The 26,494-nt window shown below is 46.3% G+C and overlaps 2 protein-coding genes across 2 annotated transcripts; both read right to left on the bottom strand.

Moving 5' to 3' along the window:
- Positions 1-7,857: 7,857 nt before the first annotated feature.
- CTNNBIP1 (catenin beta interacting protein 1) lies at positions 7,858-13,112 on the bottom strand. Its single transcript, XM_053452085.1, has 5 exons — positions 12,881-13,112; positions 11,058-11,112; positions 10,571-10,683; positions 10,394-10,484; positions 7,858-8,152 (listed from the first exon to the last, which is right to left on the bottom strand). Exons 3-5 carry the CDS (start codon positions 10,664-10,666, stop codon positions 8,094-8,096), a joined length of 246 nt encoding a protein of 81 aa, XP_053308060.1. The 5' UTR covers positions 10,667-10,683; positions 11,058-11,112; positions 12,881-13,112; the 3' UTR covers positions 7,858-8,093.
- Positions 13,113-14,722: 1,610 nt separating this feature from the next.
- LZIC (leucine zipper and CTNNBIP1 domain containing) lies at positions 14,723-17,574 on the bottom strand. The gene is made up of 6 exons (XM_053452084.1): positions 17,466-17,574; positions 17,090-17,225; positions 16,187-16,285; positions 15,675-15,770; positions 15,306-15,387; positions 14,723-15,113 (listed from the first exon to the last, which is right to left on the bottom strand). Exons 1-6 carry the CDS (start codon positions 17,564-17,566, stop codon positions 15,055-15,057), a joined length of 573 nt encoding a protein of 190 aa, XP_053308059.1. The 5' UTR covers positions 17,567-17,574; the 3' UTR covers positions 14,723-15,054.
- Positions 17,575-26,494: the final 8,920 nt, after the last annotated feature.

Below are 26,494 nucleotides of genomic sequence, written 5' to 3' on the forward strand. Positions count from 1 at the left end.
TCAAATTTTGCCTCATTTATATATTTTTTTTTTTTGCCGGGATCGCTTAATGGTCACATGATACAAACGTGGACACTGCGCATGCACGGAAAGCGCTCCTGTTGATTTGAATGGGAGCATTTTCCTGCCACTGATTGGCTGCTTCGAGCTTGAATGGAGACGCACCGGGGTGGCCAGTCTGGGCCCCGGCATTTTCACCATCTGAGCTAAAATGCAGGATTTAGCAGCGACATCATCGAGGGCGAGAGGCCAGCAGGGGTATGATGTCATGCATGTTGTTATTTATATACAGCGAGTGTAACAAGGAGACAGATTGTTAAGCAGGAGACACCAGAAGGCGTTTTTTGCTTCACAATAAGCAGAATTTATTTCATAGAATTCATTTTAACCGATTTACACCCGGCGTCTAAACCCAGAGGTAACAGCGAACCCCCATCGCACCCGGAAACTCTCAGGGGTTTTGCCCCAATCTCAGGGTGACGGGGCAGATTCTCGGAGCCGACTCCTTCCTATTCTCCCCGCTGTGATCATATATAAGACTCCCAGTTGGGGCTTTCCCAGTATGTTATGTTGATATCCCTGCTTGAATGCAGGTGACTCAATTAAATGTATCTTTAAATAATGGCAAACCAAGGTTTCCATGACAACCGGTATTAGAGCCATTTGGCAAGTTGCTACATGGAATCTCCATTAAAGGGTTAACATTTCAAGGGGTCTCATTTAGAAGGTTTACAATGTAAAGGAAGCGCTACGGAATATGATGGCGCTATATAAAATAATAAATGGGAAAAATATAAAGAGTATTTATATCTTTTTTTGACAATATGTTAAAAGGGTAAAACTTTTTCATGAAATATTTTATTTTCCCTTTAAAAAGAAATGCTTCGTTTTAAGCAGCCAGCCCCTTCTATTTATAAGGCCGACGCTCCGCAGCTGCCTAGAAATATTTGCTTCCCCATTTAACGCCACAGACGTCTCTAACTCGTACGGCGCGCCCGTCCGCTAAAAGCCCAGAAATCCATAACGCGCTTTAACGACTCGATCAATAACTTCGAAAATGGATTCCTTGGAAGTCGATCCCAGGAGTCCCTGCCGGGTTTTCCGCGTCTCGTCTTTAATATTGGTGACGGATGGTGGAATATCTCACAGCTTTAATGTTTAATACAGATAAAATATGGGAGCTTCACCAGTAGGCAACCCAGAGGGGGCGGGGCTAACTGTATATGGAGGTGGGGCTAGCTGTGCATGGGGTGGAGCTGGCCCCACATAGCTTAAAGTACGCAGGGAGTAGGAGGTGAAGTTTGTGAGGAGTGGGTGTGGCTAAACACCCCTCCCCTGTCTGGAGAAAGAGAAAAGTGATCCAGAGGTCCAGGGGGGAAAAGGATTTTACTCAGAGACTCCGGGTTAAACCCGAGGAAAGCAGTACTTCACCCGGAGACTCCAGGTTAAACTTAGGGAAGGAGGACGCAGGGACTGCCCCTCCTAAAAAAAGGACACTCGGGAGGCATGGCCACGTAATGCTTGCTGTTGGCTATAAGACCCCTTCAGACTTTTTCGTGGACATAAGACCACCGCCTGTGTTACCTCGGGACCGACCCCCCTCTAGCTATAATAATCATAACAGGCAAACAGGAGCCCGCTGTGCGGAACGCCATTCATTCTGTGACTCAAAGCGTTGGATCATTTCCTGCAGAAAGCGTCCGCAGAGGGCCGGCTCCACCTCGCCTCCCGAATTCGTGACTCACTATTCAAATAGACGAGAACATCAGCTGAGACGCGAGCGGCCACTCCGGCCAACGAGGGTGTGGGCGAGTGTGACTTACAGACATGACTTCACAGGAGCCCTGAGATAATGCCCCGGGGGCCGTTTCTACAAGTGCCCTGCTCAGCGTTACTCACGTGGATAAGGAATCAGGAAGCGTCCGCCTTATATTATTTGTACAAAAAACTCCCATTTCTGCTCTTTTTCAGGCATTTTATGCAGTGAAAACTGGGACTGTCCCCGAAAACCCAGGACTGTTGGGGGGGTACATAACAATGCTTTATTATTATTATTTCACATAGTGCCAGCCAGAGGGTTACATCTCATGCAGCACAGCTGTCCGGCCCCTGGCCCCCGGCGTAGACGCACTTAAGTCCTTGTCTGTGCCGGAGATATCGCAACTAAAAAAGTGCATTCCCCGGAACGAAACGCTGAAAATATCCCCGCGAAATAACGTCGGCTATTTAAGGAGCGGCCTCGGCCGACACGAGACAGATTTCCAACAGTAACAAATTTATCCCGGACCTGCGCCTCGCGGGGTCTCTACTTAAAATGTTAAATCTCGTGTGTAGGAGGGGGATGAATTTATTCCTCCCCGGCAGCTGCTGAAATGAATACTTTCGCTCCAATGATGTCCCGGCTCTTACAGTAAACTATAAAGGTAAACAGTGCTCGGTGACAAGCGGTGCCTCTTATAACAACACAGATGTCGTGTCCCGGCGTCTCCTCTCACCAGTCCTGACGTAGGGATATGTCTGTGAATTGGGTACTGATAGGCAGTCGCCCCCCCATAGGGAAGCTGAGAATTGGGGTGAAATGTGGGGAAAAAACGAACGCGACGAATACATTTTCGGTATGGAATCTGAACGATCGCTAAAAAGGGAGAGATAACGGGGAGGAATAACCATGCGGATTCTGGAAGGGGAGAGTGCCGCTCCTGTGGTATAAACATAAGCACGCGCTTAAACACTGCTTCCCCGGGGTCTCCGACGATGACGGGCAGCGAACCATCTTTAATAGAATGCAGATATAGGAGTGGAATTCCCTGTTCCCAAGAGCTTACAATTCACCGGCGGAGCTGTGGTATTTCGAGGGCAGAGAACGCAACCTTCTGGGCGGTTTTATTGGAGTTCTGGTTTGATTTGAGTTCATTCTTAGAATTTGGGCAGAGGACCCCCCACCCCCCCATAGCCCAAAGAGCATCCCGAATCTCAGCCTGAAATATGTCTGCTTAATGGCTTCCCAGGGATTGTATAAAGATCAGCTTCTCCTTTCAGGGGTCTGATTTACAGGATGAAGGCCGGACCCCCCTCGGACCCCTCGCCGCCCCTTCCCACAGCAGTAAGAGAAAGCCGTTCCCTTTCCGCTTGGATGAGCGCGAGGAATCCGGCACCCTCACCGCCTTTCATAGCCCCAAACGGCACCGACACTCGCCTCTGCTTCCCTAATCACAGCAATGAGGACCGTAGGCGCTCGCTCGCTGCTTACAGGGACGGGGACCTCTCCCCAAAAATAATCATTATTAACATTCTTATAATCTTTTATTTACCACTAAATTCAATAAATCTCACAATACTGCATACATGACTGTGAACACGTGCCTTGTTTTTTGGGGGGGGTGTTAGTATGTGTGTCTGGTTGTGTATGTTAAAGTGTGAGTATGTGTGTAAGTGCGAGTGTCTGTTAGTGCGAGTGTCTGGGTGTAAGTGTGTGTGTGTATGTGTGTTAGTGTCGAGTGTCTGTGTTAGTGCAGATTGGCAGGATGTGTGTGTCTGGGTGTGTGTTAGTGTAAGTATGTGTGTGTTAGTGTTGAGCGTCTGGGTGTGTGTTAGTGTGAGTGCCCCTCACTCTGGATCCTCCCGGTGTTTTTGAGCTATTTGGAGTAAAGTAACACTACTACTAATTTATTATCGAATAAATTTCTATCGAAACGTCTAGAATTGTCTGAAAGTGTGAAATGAGTTAATGTCAGGGTTTTTATGTTGTTTTTAGGCCTTCCTTTCTCCTAAAAGGCGCTGATAAAGTTGCAGGTTTTTCTGGTTCCTTTGGCCGCTGTTATAAGTTGGCTGCAGTGGCTGCGTAGCGGACGACGTTCTCTAAGATTTATGCGATCAGAACCAGGAAGTTCATTCGCTGGAAGAATCCAAATTTCTCTGCGAATAACAATAATAATAATAATAATGATAATAATAATGAAAATAATAATGATAATAATATTAATAATAAGCCGGATGAATTCCGACTCCTTAAAGAGCTTTAAATAAACGGCACTCCGTGGAGTTTGGAGGATCTCCTCGCAGACCGTCCTCTGTCTCTGCGCCCGGAGTCCGTGTCGTTGGAGATGTCTTGGACACCGTTGGTGGTCCGGAGATCAAGGCTGAAGAGCAGCTGGTCCATCCCGTCACTGGTTTTGCCAGACGCACAGGGCCACCATTGATGACGTGAAAGCCACCAGTGTTCATGCAGATCCGCTGGTGGATCTCGGGAAACCGACGATTTGAGTGAAAAGTTATCTCCGGACCTACGCTCACTATGGCCAAGACGATGGATGATGGGCGCTATAGTCCAGCTGTTAGAAACGTAACATTCTAAACGCCAAGATCTAGGGTTGTTTGTTCCTTGAATTTATATATTTCAGAAAGGAAACGTCTGTATTCGGGGAGTCCTGCCCGTTTACGCAACGATAACCGGATCCTCGTACATGAACAGAGACTGCTGAGCCAGCTGTTTGCAGGACCGGACTGGCGCTGGCTGCGGCGTATACAAAGAATGAGACGTTCTTCATTCACACCCCGAGCTGCTTCCTGCCCTGCAAGTCCCGACAGCGCGTAGACGGCTCGGCGAGTCACACCTAACACGGCGCAGGCACGCGTAATCATTCATGTTCCATCAAGACTGACTCTTCCATTACATAATGTAGGTGTGTGCGGGATGCCTGGAGGTACGCAGATTCTTAAATAACTCACCTGTAATCAAGCAGGGATGCCAGCTGCAAGACGAACACCAGATACATAGACTCCGGACTTAAGCAGGCCCGGAGTGGGGAGGACTAAGTGGCCCTGGCACTTTAAGGCCACCTGGATACGCGCAGCCTCGTTACATTTTTTACACTGCAGGATACAATCTGCCGCTGGAGGAGCAGTAAATGTGCGGCACTGTGGGCCACCGACCCGCTGGGCATTTGCCCAACGCGCCAAAAAGTTAGTCTGGGCTTGACCCCAAGAATCTGGACGTGGTTTCCTATATGGGGGGGGGGGTCGATAACACGTTTCCACTCATAGTTCCTTCACTGCTGTGGAGATGTGTAGTTCATTTGCATGCAGGGTCAGACTGATGACGCCATAGGGGCGGGGCTAATGAACTCCTTTCTCTCCAGCTGTACAGACGTTTTAGGATAAACCCCCCAGACCCTGTCACAGACTAAGAATTCGATGTATTGAATCTATTTAAAAAAAAGTATGAATTTTTATAGCTTCTTTTTATTTTATTAGCTTCTGACCTTGTTACCATGACAACGGGGTAATCTCAATTACTCACTAATGAGCCACGCGATCAGGCAAAAGGAAGAGAAACTGAACTTTTAGAATTTACAGTAAGAATGAGAGAAGTTCCAAGTAAGTGAAGATCCATAACACAGTAGCGAAAAATTCCCCTTTTTAATATTTGAATGTACGTAATAATCTATACATGTTCCTGCAACGGGAAAGCCTGCCTGCGCCGGAGGGCAGGGAATTCAGGTTCGTTCCAACGATGATTATGTCTCCCTACGCCGAGACTTCAACGAGATCCCCGCCGCGGGGAGGCAGTCGGGCTGTTTATTCGTCACCGGCTGAGATGATTTTCATTTATAGAGATTTAAATCCACCCCAGCCTCGCCCTGCGCTGTATAAACCATAACCGCCAGGAACCGGGCCGACTCGCAGAGATCTGCCTCGCCGAGCAGTTACCAAAAACACCCGGGGCCATAAAACGGTTTCTGGATACAGAGCAATCTGGATGCATAAAACATATAAAAACTCTATTACTATCGTGCCAAAGAGCGGAACGGACAGCGTTTTGGTAACGGGATAGCGGCAGGAAACGCGAACAGATTCATTAAATCTCTAATTGGGAGAGTATTCCAAATCCCACGGAAAAATACATTTTTTGTCTTGGGATTTAGTGAGTGATGTTAAACGGCACATTTTTATATTTTATTGTAAATCAAGGTAACGATTAAAAAAAACAAAACAGTTGTTCGATAACCAGAAATCTGATGAATCCAAGCTCTGTATCCCTCCGCTTAGGATATCAGCTATAATTGAACAGCCCCCCGCAGCGCAGGTCTATACGCCGCCCCCCCCTGTACCCGGGAACCGCTGACCACCCGCTGGCGCAGATAGCAGCCAATTTACTGGATCCGCAAGCGAGAAAAACAAGCAGTGCGGGGAGCGAAGAGACAGAACGGAAATGTGTAAAGTGCCCCAAATTAGATCTTTTGCCCAAAACCTTCACCCTTTTTCTTTCTCTCACAATAACAGTTTTTATTCTGAGCCGGTTTCTTCCTTTTTTTTTCCCCCCACTCTTGGCAAAACCGCATCTACGTTCCTTATAATCGCAAACATTAAAAGCCATTCCATGCGCTCGTTATTGACATTGTGGAATAACCCCCCCCCCCCGGCTGCTTAAATATTAGAAGAAAGGAATCCATCCGGATCCAGATTTGCATCATATTTTCATGCAAAAACGACATAATAGCAAACATGATCTTTGTACTCAAAATAAAAATATTAAAACGACCCATTGTTTGGGCTTTTTGTTGGGCAATCCGACAATAAGACGTTAAAACACTTCCGGCGATGTATCCCGGCCCAGGGCAGCAGGTCCAGGGGGCAACTGCAAAAACAGGGGGGCAGATCATCTTCTTGGGTAATCATGGTGGGCATTTGATCTCGGCAGCAGGTCTATATACGCGATGGAGGCTGCGCTGTCTAAGCAGAGCGTCCATAAGCGGCATTAAAGGGCTCTGCGTGCCTTTAAGATGCGGCATGACATATCACGGCACGCTGTGCGCCATTTAATGTATTAAAGCGGCTGACCTGGAGGGGGTGGCCCCAGAGGAACCGCAAAAGTCAAACACGTCACTGGTGCCTTCGGACAGCGCTTCAGCTCTTAGGAAACGGCAGCGCAAAAGAGGTTAAATCTGCTAAATTCCATCAGCGAGAACAGGTATTTATACATAAAACCAACACGGTGATGTCAGAAGACGATAAGAACGCATCACCCCCGCTTACATCGTTCTCATCCGCCATACATTCGCACCCTTTGCAGAGAACCGCATTTCAGCCTCGGACGACAGAAGAGGAAACGTTACGAGCGGAATTCATGTAACTTTAGTGGACCAGCAAACGCGGGACAAAAAAATACACAAAAGGGTTAAAACAAAACAGCTTCCGGTGCAATGAAGCACCCACGATAAAGAGGGATGCCCCGCCGAGACGCTCGCTTCACTGCCGGAGCGAAAAAACGGGTCTCAGAACGCTGGACGGGCGGATCACAAAGGGTTAATCCCCATTCCAGGACCCTGACAGGGTTAATTCATTCCCTACTGAGCAATCTGCGTAGGAAAGCTGGTTAAAAACTAAAAATAAGCAAAAATCACATTGACTATGGCCAATCCTTAATAATAATAACAATAAAAACAAAAAATTACAGGAACGCTCTCTCTCTTCTCAGTCCCCCGTCCGTTGTAATAAATATCGCAAAAAACATGCACTCTCTTTCAAGTCAAAAACACAGTGTTATAACAGCAAAAAAAAACAAAAAAGAGGAAAAATCACTGAAATTAAAAAAAAAATTCAACTACGAGTCCATGGAAAGATCTTCCGACCGAGAGCCCAGAATATAAAAGCAGCCGTATTCAGCGAAGCTTCCAGTTGTAGAGAGAGGGTCCCGGGGGGCCGCGCACGGAGCTGGATCCATACGGAGGGTCTCTGTTCCACCAACGGGAGCGAGAGAAAACAAAGAAGTCGGCTTCTTTCGCAGGTCAGGTAAACATTGAGAAGAAGCGTCTCCTCGGGACGGGACCCCCAGTTTGCTCTTTAGGGGCCCGGAACCCGCTTCTCGTGTGCAAAAAAAGGTGGAAGCATCGGCAGGCGGCCCGACGGCGAGAGGCGGGCGATCTAGAGCTAAAATAAACGAAAGTTACGGAAAACTTTTAGGCGAGTGATTTAAAAAGAAAAAAAAAAAAAGCGAGGAGAGCGGGGCGAAGGATCCAGAGAAACGAAGTCCCTCCAAACGCTGCAGAACGTCTCTCCCCCCCGTCCGTGCTCTTCATCCGGCATTTGTTCCGTTACTGCCTCCGGTCCTCCGTCTCCGATCGAGAAAATGCCATGACCACATCCTCGGCGCCTGGAAGAGAAATAAATACGAGCGTTACGGGCTTATAGCTCTCTGTGCCGGGCAGAGGGCATCGGGGGCCGTGATCCCCGTCGCCTACAAAAACCTGGACTGTCTCTGAAACACGGGACACTTGGAAGGTATGAAAGGGTAATACTTCCATCGAAGAGCTTACCAGTAAAGGTTAAATCATTTTGCTGTTATTTTTTTTAGAATTACCAACCACTGCAGCACTTTTATTTTTAAAAAGACGCCGGAACGCGATGGCTACGTCTGCCGATACACGGCAACGAAGAAGCGACGCCGTGCTGTATTACAGCCCCCCCCCCTCCGTGGACTAAACCTGCTGCGGGGTACGGCAGACGGCATTTCTCTCCAAAAAACAAAAATGGATGTCTGAGAACAATGACCCGGGGCACAATAAAATAAATGAATATTCTAAATTGTCACCCAATAACTGGAAATATTTCTTTGTATTGAAAATAAAAATATAAAGAAAAGAAAAAAAAAACACTGGGAAGAAGACATTTAACTGCTGGTCGGGAAAAATCTGTAATAAAAAAAAATTAAAAATGCCAATTTGCCTGTGAAAAATTATTCCTCGAGGAACGTTTGATGAGAGCGCAACACCTGAGACCTGAACCGGATTCTACTCGGGTCGTGAGCTGTTATTTTTATTGTAAAATTTAGGTTCAAATGTTTTTTGGATTTTTAGGATTTGTCTTGAATTTTTTTTTTTAGTTTTTTTCTCCAACCTGAATTACCAGCGGAGCTGCAAAAAAAGAGAAGCAGGCGAGCGGATGCGCTCTAATAATCCTCCCCCCGCTACCCCAACCCTATAGGGAGCGAGCCTCCGTCACCGGCAGAGCGAGGAGACCGCTCTGGGGTTGCCACGGCAACGGGATGGCAAATCGGCAGCTCCACGTCTGGATGTCTAATGAGGATCACAAGGCAACTCGGCAAAAGGCATAGAAAAATAAATAAAATTAAAATGAAACTGCCGGCGGCGTGAACGCAATTTATCGTTTACTCCTCTGGCACTGAAAAAAAACAAATAATATATATTTTTATATATAATATAAGGAAGTCTTTTTCATATTTTATAGGGAATGGTAACAAAAATGTTTAACAAAAAATATACTCCTGACGCGTTTTACTCAATTGTGTACAGAAAAACACCCGACATATTAAACCAACCTAAAAATTAAATTATAAAAAAAATGTGTACTTTGAGAACAAAATCAAAGCATATTGATGCTAAAACCCCCAGAAATATCCAATTCATCCCACGCGCTTCAAACCCACACGCGTGAAACGATCTGCTCATCACGCGAAACCCTCCGGGTGCCAGAAAGCGATGTTTTTCATTTATTTTTATTGCGATTGGGTGAAAAATACAATCAGGGTGACTAAATCTTACAACTAAACCCCAATCGCAGATAAATCAGAATATAAAAGTAACTGAAATTACTAATTATGTGATTTGAAAACACAACTTACTGCAAATATACCATTTAAAAAAAATAAAAATAAATAAATATATCACTATTGTATGTTTGTTTAACCCCTTAATGACAAAGCCCGTACATGTACGGGCTCAAAATGCATTTTTTCCCAATGGGTTTAGGGACAGCCCATTGCCCTTAAGGGGTTAAATCCTTTATAAACATCTTTTTAGGTTAGAAACAGGATAAACTTTTTATAAAAATGCATTTTATGCATCTTAATAATAAATACAGCTGGCAGATTCTTCTCGAGTGGAACATTTACGCCTCTCGCAGCTCTCATCCCTAACGAAACATTAAATACGAGCAGAAAGACCCTTTATATCTGCCAGATAATGGCGTCGGCACCAAGAGACCCCCCTAAAGCCAGGACGAGGGTGACGGTGCATGCGCAGACATCAGCATTACTACGGGGTGCTGCAGTGACATCTAGTGGCCATCGCAGGGAAGTACAGGAGTTAAATCGCCGGGATAAAGGTGCCGAAAAGAGATCGCTGTCAATTCTTCTTATAATGTTTTCGGGGGGGGGGGTCATTTCTAAAGACAGACGTTCCGCAACAAATGCAGCATGCAGGCCGGGAAACACAGAATCAGGACTGGCTCGGCGAAGTCCACGTAATTAAGTGCAGCTTTAGTTACACCGAGTGCCCAGTCTCTTTGATGTATGTTTTATGGAACACTAAACACGTTTACAGTCTCCTTACCACTTGCAGGTATCCATCACAAGCAGACGCGGCCCGATACTTACCCTGATCGATGGAGTGCTGGGGCAATTGGCTGAGCTGGCTGTTGACCACCCCCGCGTACGACCGCAGGAACCCCTCTTCGCTGGGGGTGAGCTGTCGGAAGAAGAGGGACACGGTTGGCCAAATAACAGGAGCAGACAGTTTAGCTGCGCCTTATACTCAAGCCCAATAATACTCACGTTGGAACCCATCTTCCGAAGCATGAGCAGCACTCGGACTTTCTGCTGAATGTACATTTCTTCCGGACTCTTCCCGGGGGGCCCCTCGCGGTTCATGCCCCCTGCCCTGCTCCCTAAAACACCAAGAAACAAAGCCTTTTGGTCTCGTTGAGGGTTAACAGCAACGTATTCTCCAACGAATCATCCGCTGCCCTTTGTCACGGGGGAAGTGTTTTTCAGTTACACGCTTCATCTCACATAACCTACTCGCTCAGGATGCGCAAAGGAAAAGGCTTCCCCCAGCCGCTAACAGATCTCCTCTACACAATAAAGTGTTTCTTTGTCACCTGCGACGGCTACAACCTTTCCCCGCGTAATAACGGCTACCAAATAACCGTCAGCCGCGCAATACGCCATTCACCGAGCCGTCTGCCCGTGCGTGCAGGGCTTTGAGTTAAAGCTAGCGGCGTGGTCTGCGGCAGGCATGCAGCGCAACGTATTCACTGACCTTATGGTTTACGTGCCGGGATCTGCAGCCGAAAGGGTTAAAGTTGAAGAGGACCCTGAAAAACAAATTATCTCTGAATTAGCGTGATTTATAATTCAGATTATATATAAAGTGTGCAAATATACATATAGTCTCTATATACGGTATATTATATATGTCTCCGGCAATGACATGGTTAACGCTTTTATTATTATTATTATTATTTTGTTTATTTCCCTCGTTAAATTCCTGGCTCAATTAAGTCAGCGAGTCATCGGTTGGCTCTTACTCCATTTATTTTGCGGTGTAGGACGGGAGGCTGATGTGACGCGGCACGCGGAGCAGCCGGACGCCGTATCGCTGCCGGCCAATCACTGGAGAGGAGCAGTCCGCCGGCGACCAAGTTACCTCTAAGGGTAGGAGGAGAACCCGGCAGGACTCTCCGTGTTGAAGCCGAGTGGCTTCCGAGAGCCGCTCCGCTCCAGCTGCACCCAATGCCGTATAAATACGTATAAAGCGCCAACAATCCCCGCAGCACTTCTTACAGTCCCTACATTCAAAGGGTCCGACAGAACCAACAGACTAAGCCGTCCCGATACATTAAGGAGAGAGGGTCCGGCCTGTGACGAAACGAAGACCGCTTTCCATCAGCATCTGGCTGCAGAGACCTACAGAAAGTACCCCGGCGGCCGCGGCGGGGCATTTACCGGCCAATCAGAACGTCCGCGTTAATGCATAGAATATTTCAGTTACGGCACCAGCTGTCGGGTCGAATGCACAGACGTAATCTAATCCGGGACGTATGTCCATCCCGTGACTCCCAGCAATCACACGCGTCACACGGTAACCCCGCGTCCGGCATCAAAAGCGAGGTAGGTCTCCTACCGGGGCCGGACTGGCCACCTGGCACACACACCAGGCTAGTGCCAGGGGGGCCGCCGGGCAACAACACTGCGCCCTGCACACCCCAACGCGTTTTGCCTGAACCCGACGCCTACGCGCAGGACGGGCATCTCGTTCGGATTGTGACGCGATGAACGGCTCGTTACGTCCTGTTTACCCCGTTGTACAGCGCTGCGGAGTATGACGGCGCTATATAAATCCATAACAATAGTGACTCCGCAGGGCGTTTCAACACAAAAGTCCTCAGACCGCTGCCCCCCAGAGAGGCCACTTTGTGGCCGTGAACACCGGGCCCAGCTGGGGCAGAACGAGCCCCTCAGGAAGGATACAGGGTGGTTCGTTTAACATGTTGGAGGAACACTGAGGGGGTAATAAGGGGTACACAGGAGGAGTGTTAGCTGGGGTACTACAGGAGTGCAGAATGTTGGGGTAACAGAGAGCCGGGGGTAACAGAGAGCCGAGGGTAGAAGGCAGTGGGGGTAACAGAGAGCCGGGGGTAACAGAGAGCCGGGGGTAACAGAGAGCCGGGGGTAGAAGGCAGTGGGGGTAACAGAGAGCCGGGGGTAACAGAGAGCCGGGGGTAACAGAGAGCCGGGGGTAGAAGGCAGTGGGGGTAACAGAGAGCCGGGGGTAACAGAGAGCCGGGGGTAACAGAGAGCCGGGGGTAACAGAGAGCCGGGGGTAGAAGGCAGTGGGGGTAACAGAGAGCCGGGGGGGGTCGAAGGCAGTGGGGGTAACAGAGAGCGGGGGGCGAGGTGGAAGGTAGTGGGGGTAACAGAGAGCGGGGGGGGGGGAGAAGGCGGCTGTGGGGTAACAGGAAGCCGGGGGTGGTTGCCTAGGCAAGGAGGCAGTTCAGGCGAGGCCGGGCAGCCTCCGGATGCAGGCGGGAGACAAAGAGCAGGCCGACCGGGCAGGCAGGAGCCTCACACTCCGGGACTCACCTGGCGGGCAGGCCGCAGCTCGATCCCAAGGCGAGGGGTCCGGTGCCGGGCAGGGTGTCGGCGGCTCCGGCCTGTGTACGAGGGAAGTCCGGCCAGAGCCTGAGAGTCAGCGGCCGGGGAGGGGGAGCCAGGGGCGGGGCCTGCTCCGGAGGAGGAGCCGGGAGCCGGCGTCACCCGGGCAATGGTACGTAATAATACGAATTAATACTAGTAATAATAATACTAACAATAATAACAATAGTAATAATAGTAACTATGGTAATAATGGTAACTATATTGCTAATAGTAATAATAATAGTAACAATAATAAGAGTAATAAGAGTAACTATAGTAATATTAATGGTAACTATAGCGCTGCGATACAATGTATCCATCAGACAGTTTCAAGCCCATTGACCGGCTTTCATTAACGCCGGCTGAGGTTCTGGGAGTGACTGCACCCTGCGTTGGGGATTTGGGGATTTGTGCCACAACCTGGAGTTTCTCAATGGCGTCCCCGAGAAGCAGCGATTCACCGGGAGCCTCCAGGCGAAACCCAGAGAGTTCCCGGGCGTGAAGATATCGAAGACTGCCACGATTGGTGCTTTTGCTCCCAGTATGTTATGGTTGATTTCCCTGCTTGAATGCAGGTGACTCAGCAATGTATATCTTTAAATGAGGACAAACCAAGGGTCTTGGTATAAGAGCCATTTGGTGAACACATTAGATGAGTCTCTACGTTGAAATCTGTATGATGGGCTGATAAAGGGTTAATATTTAAAGGGTGAAACAGACCCTTCAGAGACTCAACGTAAAATTCTCCATTGAGTGATTCACACACAGAAAAAATGATCTAATTATTACAATTATATTATAACATTATTTAATACATATTATAATAATAATATTCTAGTCATATATTACATTATTAACAGCGCGCCACGTACTCTACATACTCCCACTACGCAGAACATGCATCCCCTACAGAGAATGTCCATCCATTTCAGGATGACTTTTAAATATATATAAAAAAATATATATTTAAATAGAAAACCCTGGAATATTAGAAAATTCCACCGTAATTCACCAAAGCAAAGAGAAACCAAGAGAATTCCATCAGCGAGAGGATCTGGGTTGAGATTATAGACGCCCCTGGGCAGTGGAGGGTTATATCTGATATAACGACGATCCTCACACCCTTAAGCCCAGCAGCTGAATGCACTCTTCCTAAAATATATCTACTAAGCGTGCAGTCACCCCGCGCCAACACGTAACACAATCTGACACGCGAGGAGTCAGCTCATTCCTCCCGCGAGCCCGACCCAGATGATGCCATCCTCGTTCCAGTGAGGCGGATCCCGTGCTGGTGTGAGGATCACACAGGGCAGCCGAAAGTCTCACGTCCGTTAATCGTAACGCTAATAGCCAGGGATGGACCGGGACAAGGTGGTTTTCTTGAGTCCGGAAGGAAGGTCATTCAGCCCTTGATTCAATGTAACAACTAACAATGTTGAATAGATGGCCTGCTGTTGAGCGGTTCGGAGATCTCAGTTTAGTTACAGAAGGTACATCTCCACCGACCAATCAAATCTTCAAACTGACCACGTCCCGGGATTCTCCGGTTACGCATTAAACCCTTTCCCGATCACGTTCCCATTTCCAAGGTCACTCTAGCATCTAGAGATCTCCAGGTTCCTATTCTCCAACTCACGAAGTACCATTAAACATATAAAAAAGGAGAGCTGGAGAATATCATCAGCATCCTCGGAGAATCCCGTACGGTTAGGTCATTCTATCCAGCATTTCGCCTCTAAAGTTAATAGAATTAGCACCAAAAAAAAGAAAAAAAAACCCGCTATATGCAAAAAAAATAAAGAAAAAAACAGTTTATTGAAAGTAGTAAAACATCCTGCATAATACTTATCACAGCAACATGTCACAAACATCAATTATTAAATATTTCATAATATCAAGTGAAAGAACATGACTCAACGAACCTTTTGTGGCCTGTAAAAAGATAAAAAAGAAAAAAAAAGAAATCTATACAATGTCAGTCTCTGGACGGGCGACGGAGAGAATTCACTAACCCCCGGGGGCCGCTAAACACACTCTGTTCTACGGTAACATCGGATTCAAATATAGAAAAACACGACTCGGACCCAACTTTGTGCTCAACGTCAGTGACACTTGGAAGTTCATTTCTTTGTATTCTCCACTTCGATACTTGCGAGGGCCAGAACTTTGTCCCCTGATCCTGCGCGTCGAACAAGGCAGGAAAGAATAAACAGAAACATTTTAGACTATAGCGACAGAACGCAAACACATCCTATATATATTATTATTAGAATGATGATGTCATCGTGTCGCACGGATAAAACACACAGTCCAGTGAAAATGGGAGCTAAACTGGAGAAACTGGGAAATCTATGGCATGGCCAGTACTCACCCAGTCCTTCTGAGACCTTCTGAAAGTGGCTGAGGGCGGCTCCTGCGTTCTCCGAGAGGAACGCTTCATCTTCCGGAGTCAACTGTATCACAAAATATAGTTCATTAAAGGAACAGCCTGGTCCCCAAAATGTTTTTTTTCTATCTTTTAATGCAATTACTGGAGTGTATTCTGCACGGACATTGTTTAGCGATTCAAATTATTAAATTAAATCAAACAGTATCTTTTTTTCTTGAAAACTTTGTTGGTTTCAGAAATTTCCCTTCTGTTTTCCGACAACAAAGGATTTGAAGGGAAACAAAACCACCAGCGATGGCGTCTCCGCTTCAATGAGAGCTTATTCCGAACGCATGGACCTCCGAGGTTTACCTTCTCTCCCAGCTTCCGCAAGGCGGTGAGGATCTCGCCTTTCTGCTGCGTGTAGAGGTCCCGGGCCAGCTTTCCTACCATTAGATCTCGATCCATCTAGCAGAAAATATCACATGTTAAATATTATCTTAAGGTGGCGCGATGCCCAGTCACCATCTGTCATCCCCTTAAGTAAACTTTGTGCAAGGGATGGAGAAAAAAACCAAACTTTACAATTTATTGGAATTTTTCAAATGTATCAGCAAAAAGAAAAGCGCAAAGGACGGGCGAACAAGCTTCTTAAATGAGAAATGATGGAGGTGGGAGAGAAATACTAAATGATGCGCTTTCATCTTTATCCTGCCTTCCACCCACCTCACTGGATTTCTCTTATCTCGCTATTTCAACGTTGTGTTACTTAAAACAACCGTTTTGACCTCTGCACGTAAAACAAGAGCCGGAGGTCGCTATTTTATCCTTTTGGAGGATAAGGAGCTAAAAATATATAATAAAGAAGACCAAGAAGAACTTACTTCTGCTAAGCGCGTGCGCAGCTGCCCGGGTTGTTTCTTCGCAAACATCCTGATAACTTCAGGGGTTTTGAAGGCTTGGCTGATCGCGGCTTGGATCGCCTGAAAATAAACACCAGCGGCATTTCGGTTTATTTTTAAATGCAGGATAGTTGGGGGGGGCATTCTCATTTTTACGTCTTAGAATGTCGACAAAGCAAAGGAAGCGACGATCACAATAATTTGTTCCAAGTAATGGTTCCAGGTCACAATTAAGTGACGCATTGTTATCCCAGAAACTTTCCCAAACTCCTAAACCAACAAAAAAAAGCCGTCGAGTTACCCCGCTTTGCAAAAATAAGTTCTGGGGTTTTTTTTATATTAAAGCGTATTATATGTGTTTAACCATATGGTGTAACCGGCCGTTTCCAAGAGATAAATGTATTCCTGGCAACTCGATACAATTACTGATACATTTTTATCGTGGGGTCTTTGCGCGCAGCAAAGACCCCGTGTCCCAAACTGGTATTTTGTCCTTCTAGAGCAGGGGCTGCTGCAGGACTACATCTCCCATAATGCTCTTTAAGCTAAGGGGCTGGCTGAGGAGGATGGGAGATGTAGTCCTGCAGCAGCTGGAGGGCCGCAGATTGGACGCCCCTGTTCTAGAGACATGGAAAAGAACAAAGTGAAGAAAACCAGGAAACATTCAGCCGACTTCTCCCAAGCTCTACATACAGAAGAGATTTATAAAATGCTCTAGCATGTACAGGTAAGTCTGCGTTTTGTCTGTTTTCTCGTTAAATTGATAATTACAGTTTGCCTGGGCTTGATCTCTCACTAGCGTTGCTTCAGCAGCTGATAAACGTCATTCACCTCCGACCCACGCCCCGCGATTCCTCGAAACACCCTGGAAGAAAATGATCTCACCAGCTGCATCCCGCTCAGCTCATCCACCAGAGTCATGTCTCCAGACATGATCTTCTTCAGAGAATCGTTAAACTCGCTCAGCTGCTCGAGCGTCTCCTTCTTGGTCTCTTCGTACTCATCGGCGTCCAACTCTTCCCTGAAGGAAAACAAGCCTTCTGAGACATTCTCCACCGCGGGGCGAGTGGTTCTATGAGTTTAACGAGACCTCCCCTCCGAAAGCACTTGCATTGATATAAACCGGAGCGCCGGTACTCCACATTAAAAACATAAAAGCGCCTTTTTATTAGTAGGGATCAGTATGGAACTGCACAGAAATGTACATTTATTCATATATTTTCCACAGCTTTAGAAAAAGACCACCTTGGCTGCATTTTACCTGCATTCCTCCAGATCCTGGAGTTGCTGCATCAGCCGATCTAACTGTTCTTCCAGATTCTGCCTCAATTTACCCGTCTCGGTTTTGCCTCTCGATGCCATCTTTAATAGTCCCTTAACAATTTCAAATAAAATACATAAATACAACATGTTCTGTTTGGCAAATGGGGGCTGAACTTTCTTTAACTGTAACAGGTCAGCCCCTTTTATATCACTCTCTATGGTTGTACCTCTTTCTACATTATCATTCAAAAGTTTGGGGTTAGAAGCTTAGAAATTAATTTTGTTCATTAAAATGACAGACGGGGTTAATGCTGTAAATGACTATTGTAGCTGGAAGCGACTGATTTTTAATGGAATCTCTTCATAGGCGTACAGAGGCCCTTTATCACTCCCATCACTCCTGTGTTCCAATAGCCCTTTATCACTCCCATCACTCCCGTGTTCCAATAGTGAAGTTTGGGCAAAGCTTATACCTTTTATTAGGCTGGCATAGAAAAGAAAAAGTTATATAAGGTTTTAGGACCTCCGAGGTCTCTTCTTCAAATGATGGACCTGGAGAAGAGACCTCTGAGGCCCTTAGATTGTATGCACATCTTTTTCTGTATAGATTTCCACTAAAACATTTGCAACACAGTATATGAAGGTGATATAGAGCACTGAAATGGTTAAATGCAATTAAGCTAACCCAGACTTTCATGCAAATACGTGAGAAATAACCCATAATATAGAGCTATAGAGGAAGACTGGAACAAAGGCATGGAGCTGAACGGGTAAAACCAGGGTTATAAATGATTAATGAATCCTCCAGCCTTTTCCCCTGTAGTAGTAGATACATGGAATAGATTTACAGCACAATTTGTGACCTTCACGTCACATGGGCTGATGACTCCTGTCACTGAGCGAGGTACACAAATCGCGGCCACATTGCTCCACCCTACCTGCTTCCGGAAACGGGCTTCACAAAGCGCAGGACTCTTCCGGTGCGCGTCACGGCTCGCGAACCAATAGCAAGGGAGGAGGTGTGTGCGGCCAATCAGAGCGGCGCCTTCACAGTGTGCGGTGCTGAAATTGTTCCCCCATGAGGTGGGTGAGTAGCAGTGTCACGGGGCAGTTGAGGTGTCAGGGGAGGGCGCGGGGCAGTTGAGGTGTCAGGTGCCAGTGTCTCGGTGTACACAGAATGCAGCTCCCGGGGCTCCTATACGTATGACTTTATACTCCATGAATTCATCTTTATTACCACACTGGGGTGCAATGGTCTGACTCCCTCCTACCCCCCCCCCCCCACACACACACACAGTGTGATCATATATAGGATTCCCAGTTGGTCCCTTTGCTCCCAGTATTTTATGGTTGATCTCCCTGCTTGAATGCAGGTGACTCGGTTACGTGTATCTTTAAATAATGACAAGTCAAGGTTTCCTTGGCGGCGAGTCGCTTCACAGAATCTTCACGATGGGCTATAAAAGGGTTAATATTTCAGGCGTCTCAGGAGCGTTCATTTACAATCTAAAGCAATTATAATATATATTTAACAAATACAAAACGTTTTTGTTGCCATTGAAACATATATATATATATAGAAGAATGATATAATGTAACACGTTTACTCCATACATTAATGTGAAGGTGTGTGTTAAGTGGTCTTTTACTGAATAAATGACTTTGTTATTGATAGTAAATGTACTTGCGGTTAGTTGCAAGGTTACCTTTCTAAAGGGGTGAGATTACCCCTTAAACCTTAGGGGATCCTGCCTTGTCATGTCTTCATGTCCACTGCTATGTTTATATATATATATATATATACGGTATATAATAATAATAATAATATATATATATATATATATAGATTGATCAGGGCTATGGTGGGGGATAGCCTTGTGAATTACGCACCCAATCTTAACTATTGATATACCCTTTGGCTTTATTATCAGTTTCACGTGTAGGTGGTATATTAACATTTGTCTATAAGGTCATTTAGTATTTTAGCTTTAACTCTTTGTGCCAAACAGCATCGTCGGTGTGATCAGTTACTTGATTTTTTATTCTAGATGAATAAATTCACACCAAGGAGCTCTCTGGATTTGCAAAATTGCAAATTGGAATCCCAGTTGATAATACCGGTCTGAGGGTATGTCATTCATCTCTGATGGGTGGGGGTGCTGACTCCACCCACTTTTTTTGCATATGGAGCTAGCCACACCCCTTAACTATGTAAAGTAACATTTGCGTTGTGCGCTCAATCTCGGTCCTTTCACTTTAAAATCTGTTCCATTTGTGGCTTATGAGTCGGTCTAATGTCCTGCTGACCCTTGAAAAGCCAAAGTTACTGTATAATATGAGTGACATGTTGATTAATTAAATTGAAATATATCACCTGTAATGTTCAGCATGTGTTTTGTAGACAGTTATTCCAGCGAGAGCTTAGTTTCATTGATTTATTAGATATTATTTTTTATAGCAAATGACAGAAATACTTGAACATAGAGAAGTTCTGTTACTTAATAAAACAGCTTAAAGATAAAAAAGATAAGAGCTGCACCAGATTATCGTGTATACTGAGCTGTGAAAAAAGCTAAAATCAGAATAAAGAAGCAATGCTATTGGGGCTGCATAAAACCTGATAGATGCTAATTCTGATGAATTTTATTGTCACAATGTGTCGCAGACTCGCTCCCAACACCATTGTAAATCACCCCTTATGTATCCAGTTACGGTAACGTGAACGCTACCCTTCAGTATATTAGTTATTAATGTTTTATATAGCGCCATCCAATTCCGTAGCGCTGTACAATGGGGTTTTATATGGTGGTCGTTCTGTTCTAGTTAATTAGATCCAGCAGGTTCGTCTGTGAACCTTCTAAATCACAGAATCCTCTTTATATCTATTAGAAAATGACATCTTTAAAAAGACAATTTTGTTACAGCAATGTTTCTTCATTTTCTAACGCAAGCTGGGTTAAATAAGGCTAATGGATCTCTCAGCCAAAGGTAGATGCCCGTAGGTGTTCATCATCGTGAGAGTGGATCCTAAAATCTCTGTGCTGTTCACAAGACTGGCTTTATACTATTATATATCTAGAGGCTGAATAACACTATATTAAAAAAAACCACAATAAAATATAAGGAAAGTGAGACAATCAGGATGTCTGTTGTTCTGTAGACAGTTGAGGACTTTTGTGCAGAATTCATGTTATCGGTAGTGTTCCAGATTTTATAATGTTTCTAGAATTAACCGCGGCAAGTCTTCCCCACCTCCACGCTTTCTGCACTAAACTATGCACAGTGCAATAATTAATTCATGCAGGGAGCGCTGCCAAAGCCGTCGTCCTTTGTGAGAACCTGACAGAGACCGTCGGTTAAATGAGCGCTGAGCTCGGCTGGCACACAAAGTATCTGATGCGGGGCGGCCTTCAGGGAGAGCCGGGTCTGCTTAGTAAGGCGCGTAAAGACCGGGGTTTTAATAGTTAACCACAGTGAACTACCGATGAGCTGCCCAAAGCCCCACTGCACGTTCATGGGGGGCAAATAATATTTGGGATCACGTTAAGGCAGGTCCTTCTTAAATCACGTGGTTCTTCTTCATGGGAAAATTGCACAAATTGGTTCAGTAATGAGGGATCCGTTAGACGTGCCACAGGCAGGGGCAGGAGGTCGCAGCTTCGTAGCAGATCCCAGTCCCTGACGCTTTGTTCAACACCAGTCCGGGAAATGTGTAATTTAAAAGCCAAAAAGGTGCCAAAACCAGGTAAAATCCTACATAAAAAAAGAAATGTGGCAGAACAGAAAGCTTTAACTTATATTTTGTATAAACACCTTTTTTTAAGGATCTGTGTATGCAATAAATGGCAGTTGTGACGCGCTTACCTGTAGAGAGAATGGAAGCCACAGATAGCACCATGGACACGTAATACAGCTCAGGCGTGTTAATGGCCTGTATGTGAAAAACATACATACAGGTTTAATATATATTTAAATAATGTGGGATAAAATAAAGCCAGCGATGCTTGCTTCGGGTCCAACCCTTACCCAGAGACCCCAGGGCGTGCGCTAAGGAAAAGATAGATCGTTGGAAACGGGGTTTAAAAGCACTTTTAGTGCCTCCCGGTTAATGCAGATCTAGTTTTGGGACTTGACCCTTTCTGTCCGGACTCGGCACTCACGCATTCTTTGGCGAGTGACGTCAGCAGGAAGGTGACGGCTCCTTCGAGGAACGACGCGCCCCCGAAGACGGAGAAAGAAAATCGAAGCCAGCCGGGGATCGGATCGATCAGGACGAGAAGCAAAGCGAACCCTGCGGCAGAAGCATCGTATATATGGTTAGAGGCGTAGGGGTCTTAACCAGGGCTCGTCTCTTAAAAGGAAGAAGGCCATGCAGTTTTTGGCCATCACTCAGCACTAAGTAGGCTTAGATCCTCTGATCTATGGGGTTGTCCTACAAAGTAATGGGGTTGTCAGCCAGGCTTAACGTTGCTGACAATCATCCCTGGCCATAAGTTAGATTCATAGGGAATGAGAACTTCCTGAACTATTTTAACTCAACCTCAAATTATCTGGACACCCCAACATCAGCATTCCATAACCATGCAACCTGTGTTCAAGCAGAACACTCAAATCTATCTATATATCAATCTAGATTTTTTCCCGGCGTATAGTGGCAGTACCGTTGGGTTTGCTCTCTTCCCCGGGACAAACACTAAAAAAGATAGAAGGGGTTAAGCTCCACCCCCCCCTTACCCTATAACTGCACATACCGGCGACCAGCAGTCAGTTCTTTTTTGTCCCGCAGGGACGAGCACTGGGGATTCTGCTCCATTCTTCTGCCTCAGCAGCTTGGATCCAGATCGGCCGGCACACGGGTTGTGTCCGGCGAAAGGGGGTTCCTGCAAGTCCGTTCGCTCCCCGGGTGGGAGCTCGGCTGATCTTTGCAGCACCGCGTTACAGAGTGAATCTGTAGCGGTGATTTGTTTCAAGCAGGGGAGGAGCATGCGCAGTACGGTGGAACGCACGCCCGGGTGGCTATGCGTTCCACTGATGATCCGGCCGTGCTACAGCGCATGCGCGGCTCGGATCATCCGATTTTGGCGCCAAATTCAAAATTGGCTGCCTATTTTATGCTGTGCAAACCTGTCTGACCACAAGAGTGTGTGTCAGGACAGGTTTCCGTGTTGTCTGAACCCCCCACACGGTTTTTGGTGATCTTTTTGATACGCCAAAAAATATGTTGACCTTCATCTCCAGAGAAGGATAAAGTGCCTTCGGCTCCTCCCTGAAAGGCTTCATGCATGTCTAAACAGTTGGCTTGCCTTGAATGTACCTACTCTCCCAAACGGCTACAGGAGGAGATGTGCCGGCAGTGTTTAGCAGATATCCGGGCAAAAGAGAAACAGAAGGATATGCTGTCCTTTCTATCCTGGTTCCAGGATAATTTGTCTCAAACATTTCAAGCATTTAAGGAGGCTGCCAAACCAAGGGTGCACGACAATCGAAGTTCATCCACATCAGAGTTGTCGTCTGGGGAATGTTCGCGTTCATCTATGGATGTGTCCAGTTCTGAAGGTTCAGAGTCGGAATCCGGTTTTCCTTCGCAAAAACTGGGGAAATTTGTTACAGGAGTAAACCAGATATGGTTGAATCCAGAAGCTAAGAAAAAGGGTTTTCCAATTTTGCCTCACCTAATGGAATTTGCACAGCGTGAGGGGAAACATCCAAGTGATGTGTGCTTGTTTCTAGACACTTTTAAACATATTTTCAAGCTTTAAGATGACATCATGTGGGGAGAGCTTCCTAAGGGTGATGTCCAGATTGCTCAGTTGTCTAAGAAAACTACGTTGCCGATCGGAGAGGTTTCCGGCCTAAAAGATACCATGGACATAGGAGCAGAGACCGTTAATAGCAGAATCTTCCAAGGTCATCAAAGCAAAGCAACTTCAGCTGGAGCAGCAGTAGCGAGAGCTCAAGGCTTATGGCTCCAGAAATTGGGAGCCACATTCTGGAGGATGCAGATAAGGATCTTTTTCACAACTTTTGGAGAATTTGAAGCTTTGTAATGAATTCTTGATGTCTAGCCTACATGGAATCGCAGGTATCCCTATTATAGGCAGAGATATTCCACGGCAGCGTGATCCTCACCGTAGGATAGATCTTTCTTTCCCTTAACAGCTAGACAAGATAGGGCAAGACGGTTCTGTCAAAGTGGGAGGTCGCCTTCAGACTACCAGCCATGGATCCGTCAGATTATATCAGAAGGCTACACCATAAAATTTTGCAGGTCTCCATGCAATTGTTTCCTAGTATCCTCTTACCCAGCGTTGAACAAGTATGCAGCGTTTATTATAGCAGCATCTACACTCCTCGAGCAGGGAGTTATAGAAAACGTTTCAAAGATACAGGTTCCTGGTCCCATAGCCGGGGCACTCTTCATCCTGTACCGGATCTGAAGTCCATCAACAAATATATTCCATATCAACACTTCCGTGTGGAAACCATCTCTTCGGTTACTCAAATGATTCAGAGAGAAGATTATGGGGCTTCCATAGACCTACAGGACGCTTACCTGCAGGTTCCAATAGCAGTAGAGTCAAGGAGATTTCTGAGATTTGCAGTGAAGACAAGCAAAGGTTTCCATCATTTTCGGTTCAAGGCGCTACCCTTCGGCCTATCAATTGCTCCAAGAGTCTTCACCAAGATTCTCACTCCGTTGGCGGCAGAACTGAGATTGAGGGGAATAGCTGTGAGGTTCCATATCTGGACGACTGGCTGATAAAAGCTTCATCCGCTGCACAACTTTTAACAGCTCTTCAAGTGATGATCACTCTTCTCAATGAACACGGCTGGCTTCTGAATGTAGCCAATTCACGCTTAACCGGACCACAGAGATCAAGTTTCTGGGGTTTCAGGTAAACTCAAGATCTCTACGCCTCTATCTTCCAATAGTCAAGGCCATACGCATTCGGCTAAGTGTCGCCGAGCTACAAGCGTATCCTCTCTGCTCTATCAGAAGGGTAATGAGCAGCTTGGGAGTTATGACTTCCACCATGCCGGCAATAGCCTGGGCACAGGCAAGAATGAGGCCTCTGCTATGGCACGTTCTGTCACACTGGTCCGGGACCGACGAGGATCTAGACAAGTACATTCTGATATCTCAGGTTGTACTTCAACGACTAGAGTGGTGGAAGGTCAAAAGAAATTTGACAAGCGGACTGTCCTTCCAGCCCAAGCAGTGGCTGATAGTTACCATGGACGCATCCCAGACTGGTTGGGGAGCTCATTTCCAATTTCACACAGCACAAGGGAAGTGGTCAGTGCAGGAAGCGAGTCAAGGCTTAAGTACTCTTCAAACCGTGGATATTGAGCATCCCAGTGAAGATTCAATCCGACAACGCCACAACGCTAGCCTATATTAACAGACAAGGAGGTATGAGAGTAACCAGTCTCCAAAGTTTATGCACAAAAATCATGCTATGGGCACATGAAAATCTAGAAGCTATCTCAGCGGTCCACATCAGAAGTCAGAACAATGTACTGGCAGAAACAGATGTTCTCAAGCAGATTGGGCCCTTCATCCGCCTATTTTTCAAGGGTTGGTGGCAATAGTAGACCTGCCGGAAGTGGATCTCATGGCGACAAGACTGAATCGGAAAGTCCCTCTTTTTGCCTCTCTATACAGAATGGTTTTCCCTCCTTTTTTTGGGATGGTCTGGAGATCAAGTGGCGATTCAACCTGGCATACATCTTTCCTCCGGTGTCTATGATTCCTCGAGTCTTGCTCGAAGTCAAGATGGACAAGAAAAGAGTACTGGCAGTTATCCCGTTCTGGCCAAACCGGAGCTGGTTTTCCCACCTTTGCCAGCTTTTGGTAACATATGGGGACCTTCCGTTGTCCGCAGACGTTTTGGAGACAAAGGGTATTCCACTCCACATCCTTCAAATGTTCAGATTGACGGCTTGGTTGCTGCAAGGCTGATCATGAAATATCAAGGTTTAGACCCAGTTATGACTACTCTCCTCTTGGGGTCAGTAAATCTCTCTACATCAAGATTTTATCTAAGAACCTGGAGGAAATTTCTTGAATGGTGTCAGTCTCAAGGCCTGCAGTCTTCTCCTCCACCCATTCCGGTCATTCTGCGTGTTTTACATGTGGGATTTAAAGCGGGCCTCAAGGTTGCATCATTTAAAAGGGCAGATGTCTGCTGTTCGTCATTTTCTGCTACTCAATCTGGCGTCGGATCATTTCATTCGGAGATTTTTTGTTTTTAAGGCCATCACGATTAGAGACCTCCTGTTACATCGCTTTTTCCACCGTGAGATCTTACCGTTCTACTCAAGGCTCTATGCTCGACTCCGTTTGAGCTTCTCCAAAAGGTTTCACTTATATTCCTCTCCCTGAAGACAGCATTTTTAGTAGCTGTCACATCGGTACGACGGATTGAGGAACTCCAGGCTCTCTCAGCCTCAAAAGGTTTTTTTCTCATCTTTCATCAGGACGACGTACTTATGTATCCTAGGCCGTCATTCCTGCCTAAAGTCTTATCTCAAGCTACTATTAGCCAACCTGTAGTCCTGCCAACGTTTTCTCCAAACCCGATGACACCAGAAGGAAATGGCTGGCACTGTCTAGATGTTAAGAGAGCTCTTACCATATACTTGGGGCGTACCGCTTCCATTTCGCTCATCTGCCCATCTGTTCCTTTAGTTCCATGTAAGATCTTCAGGTCAAGCTGTATCTAAATCTACCCTGGCCAGATGGCTTCCATGCCATCCGGCTGGCATATGACTCCTGTGGTGCGACTATTCCTCCTCCGATTAAGGCTCACTCCACACGATCCTTCTGTCTCTTGGGCCTCCAGGTCTTCAGTCTCTCCGGAGAAGATTTGTGAAGCAGCAGCGTGATCCTCATGGAACACTTTCATTAAACATTGCAGACTGGACATTTCCTCTGCTTCGGCAGCTGAGTTTGGACGTCAAGTCCTGCACGCTGTTCAGATCTAACTCCCTCCCTTTTTGGGGGGGATCTTGCTATATCCCAAC

This window comes from Spea bombifrons, chromosome 12 (assembly GCF_027358695.1).
Source record: "Spea bombifrons isolate aSpeBom1 chromosome 12, aSpeBom1.2.pri, whole genome shotgun sequence".
Classification (NCBI taxonomy): Eukaryota; Metazoa; Chordata; class Amphibia; order Anura; family Pelobatidae; genus Spea; species Spea bombifrons.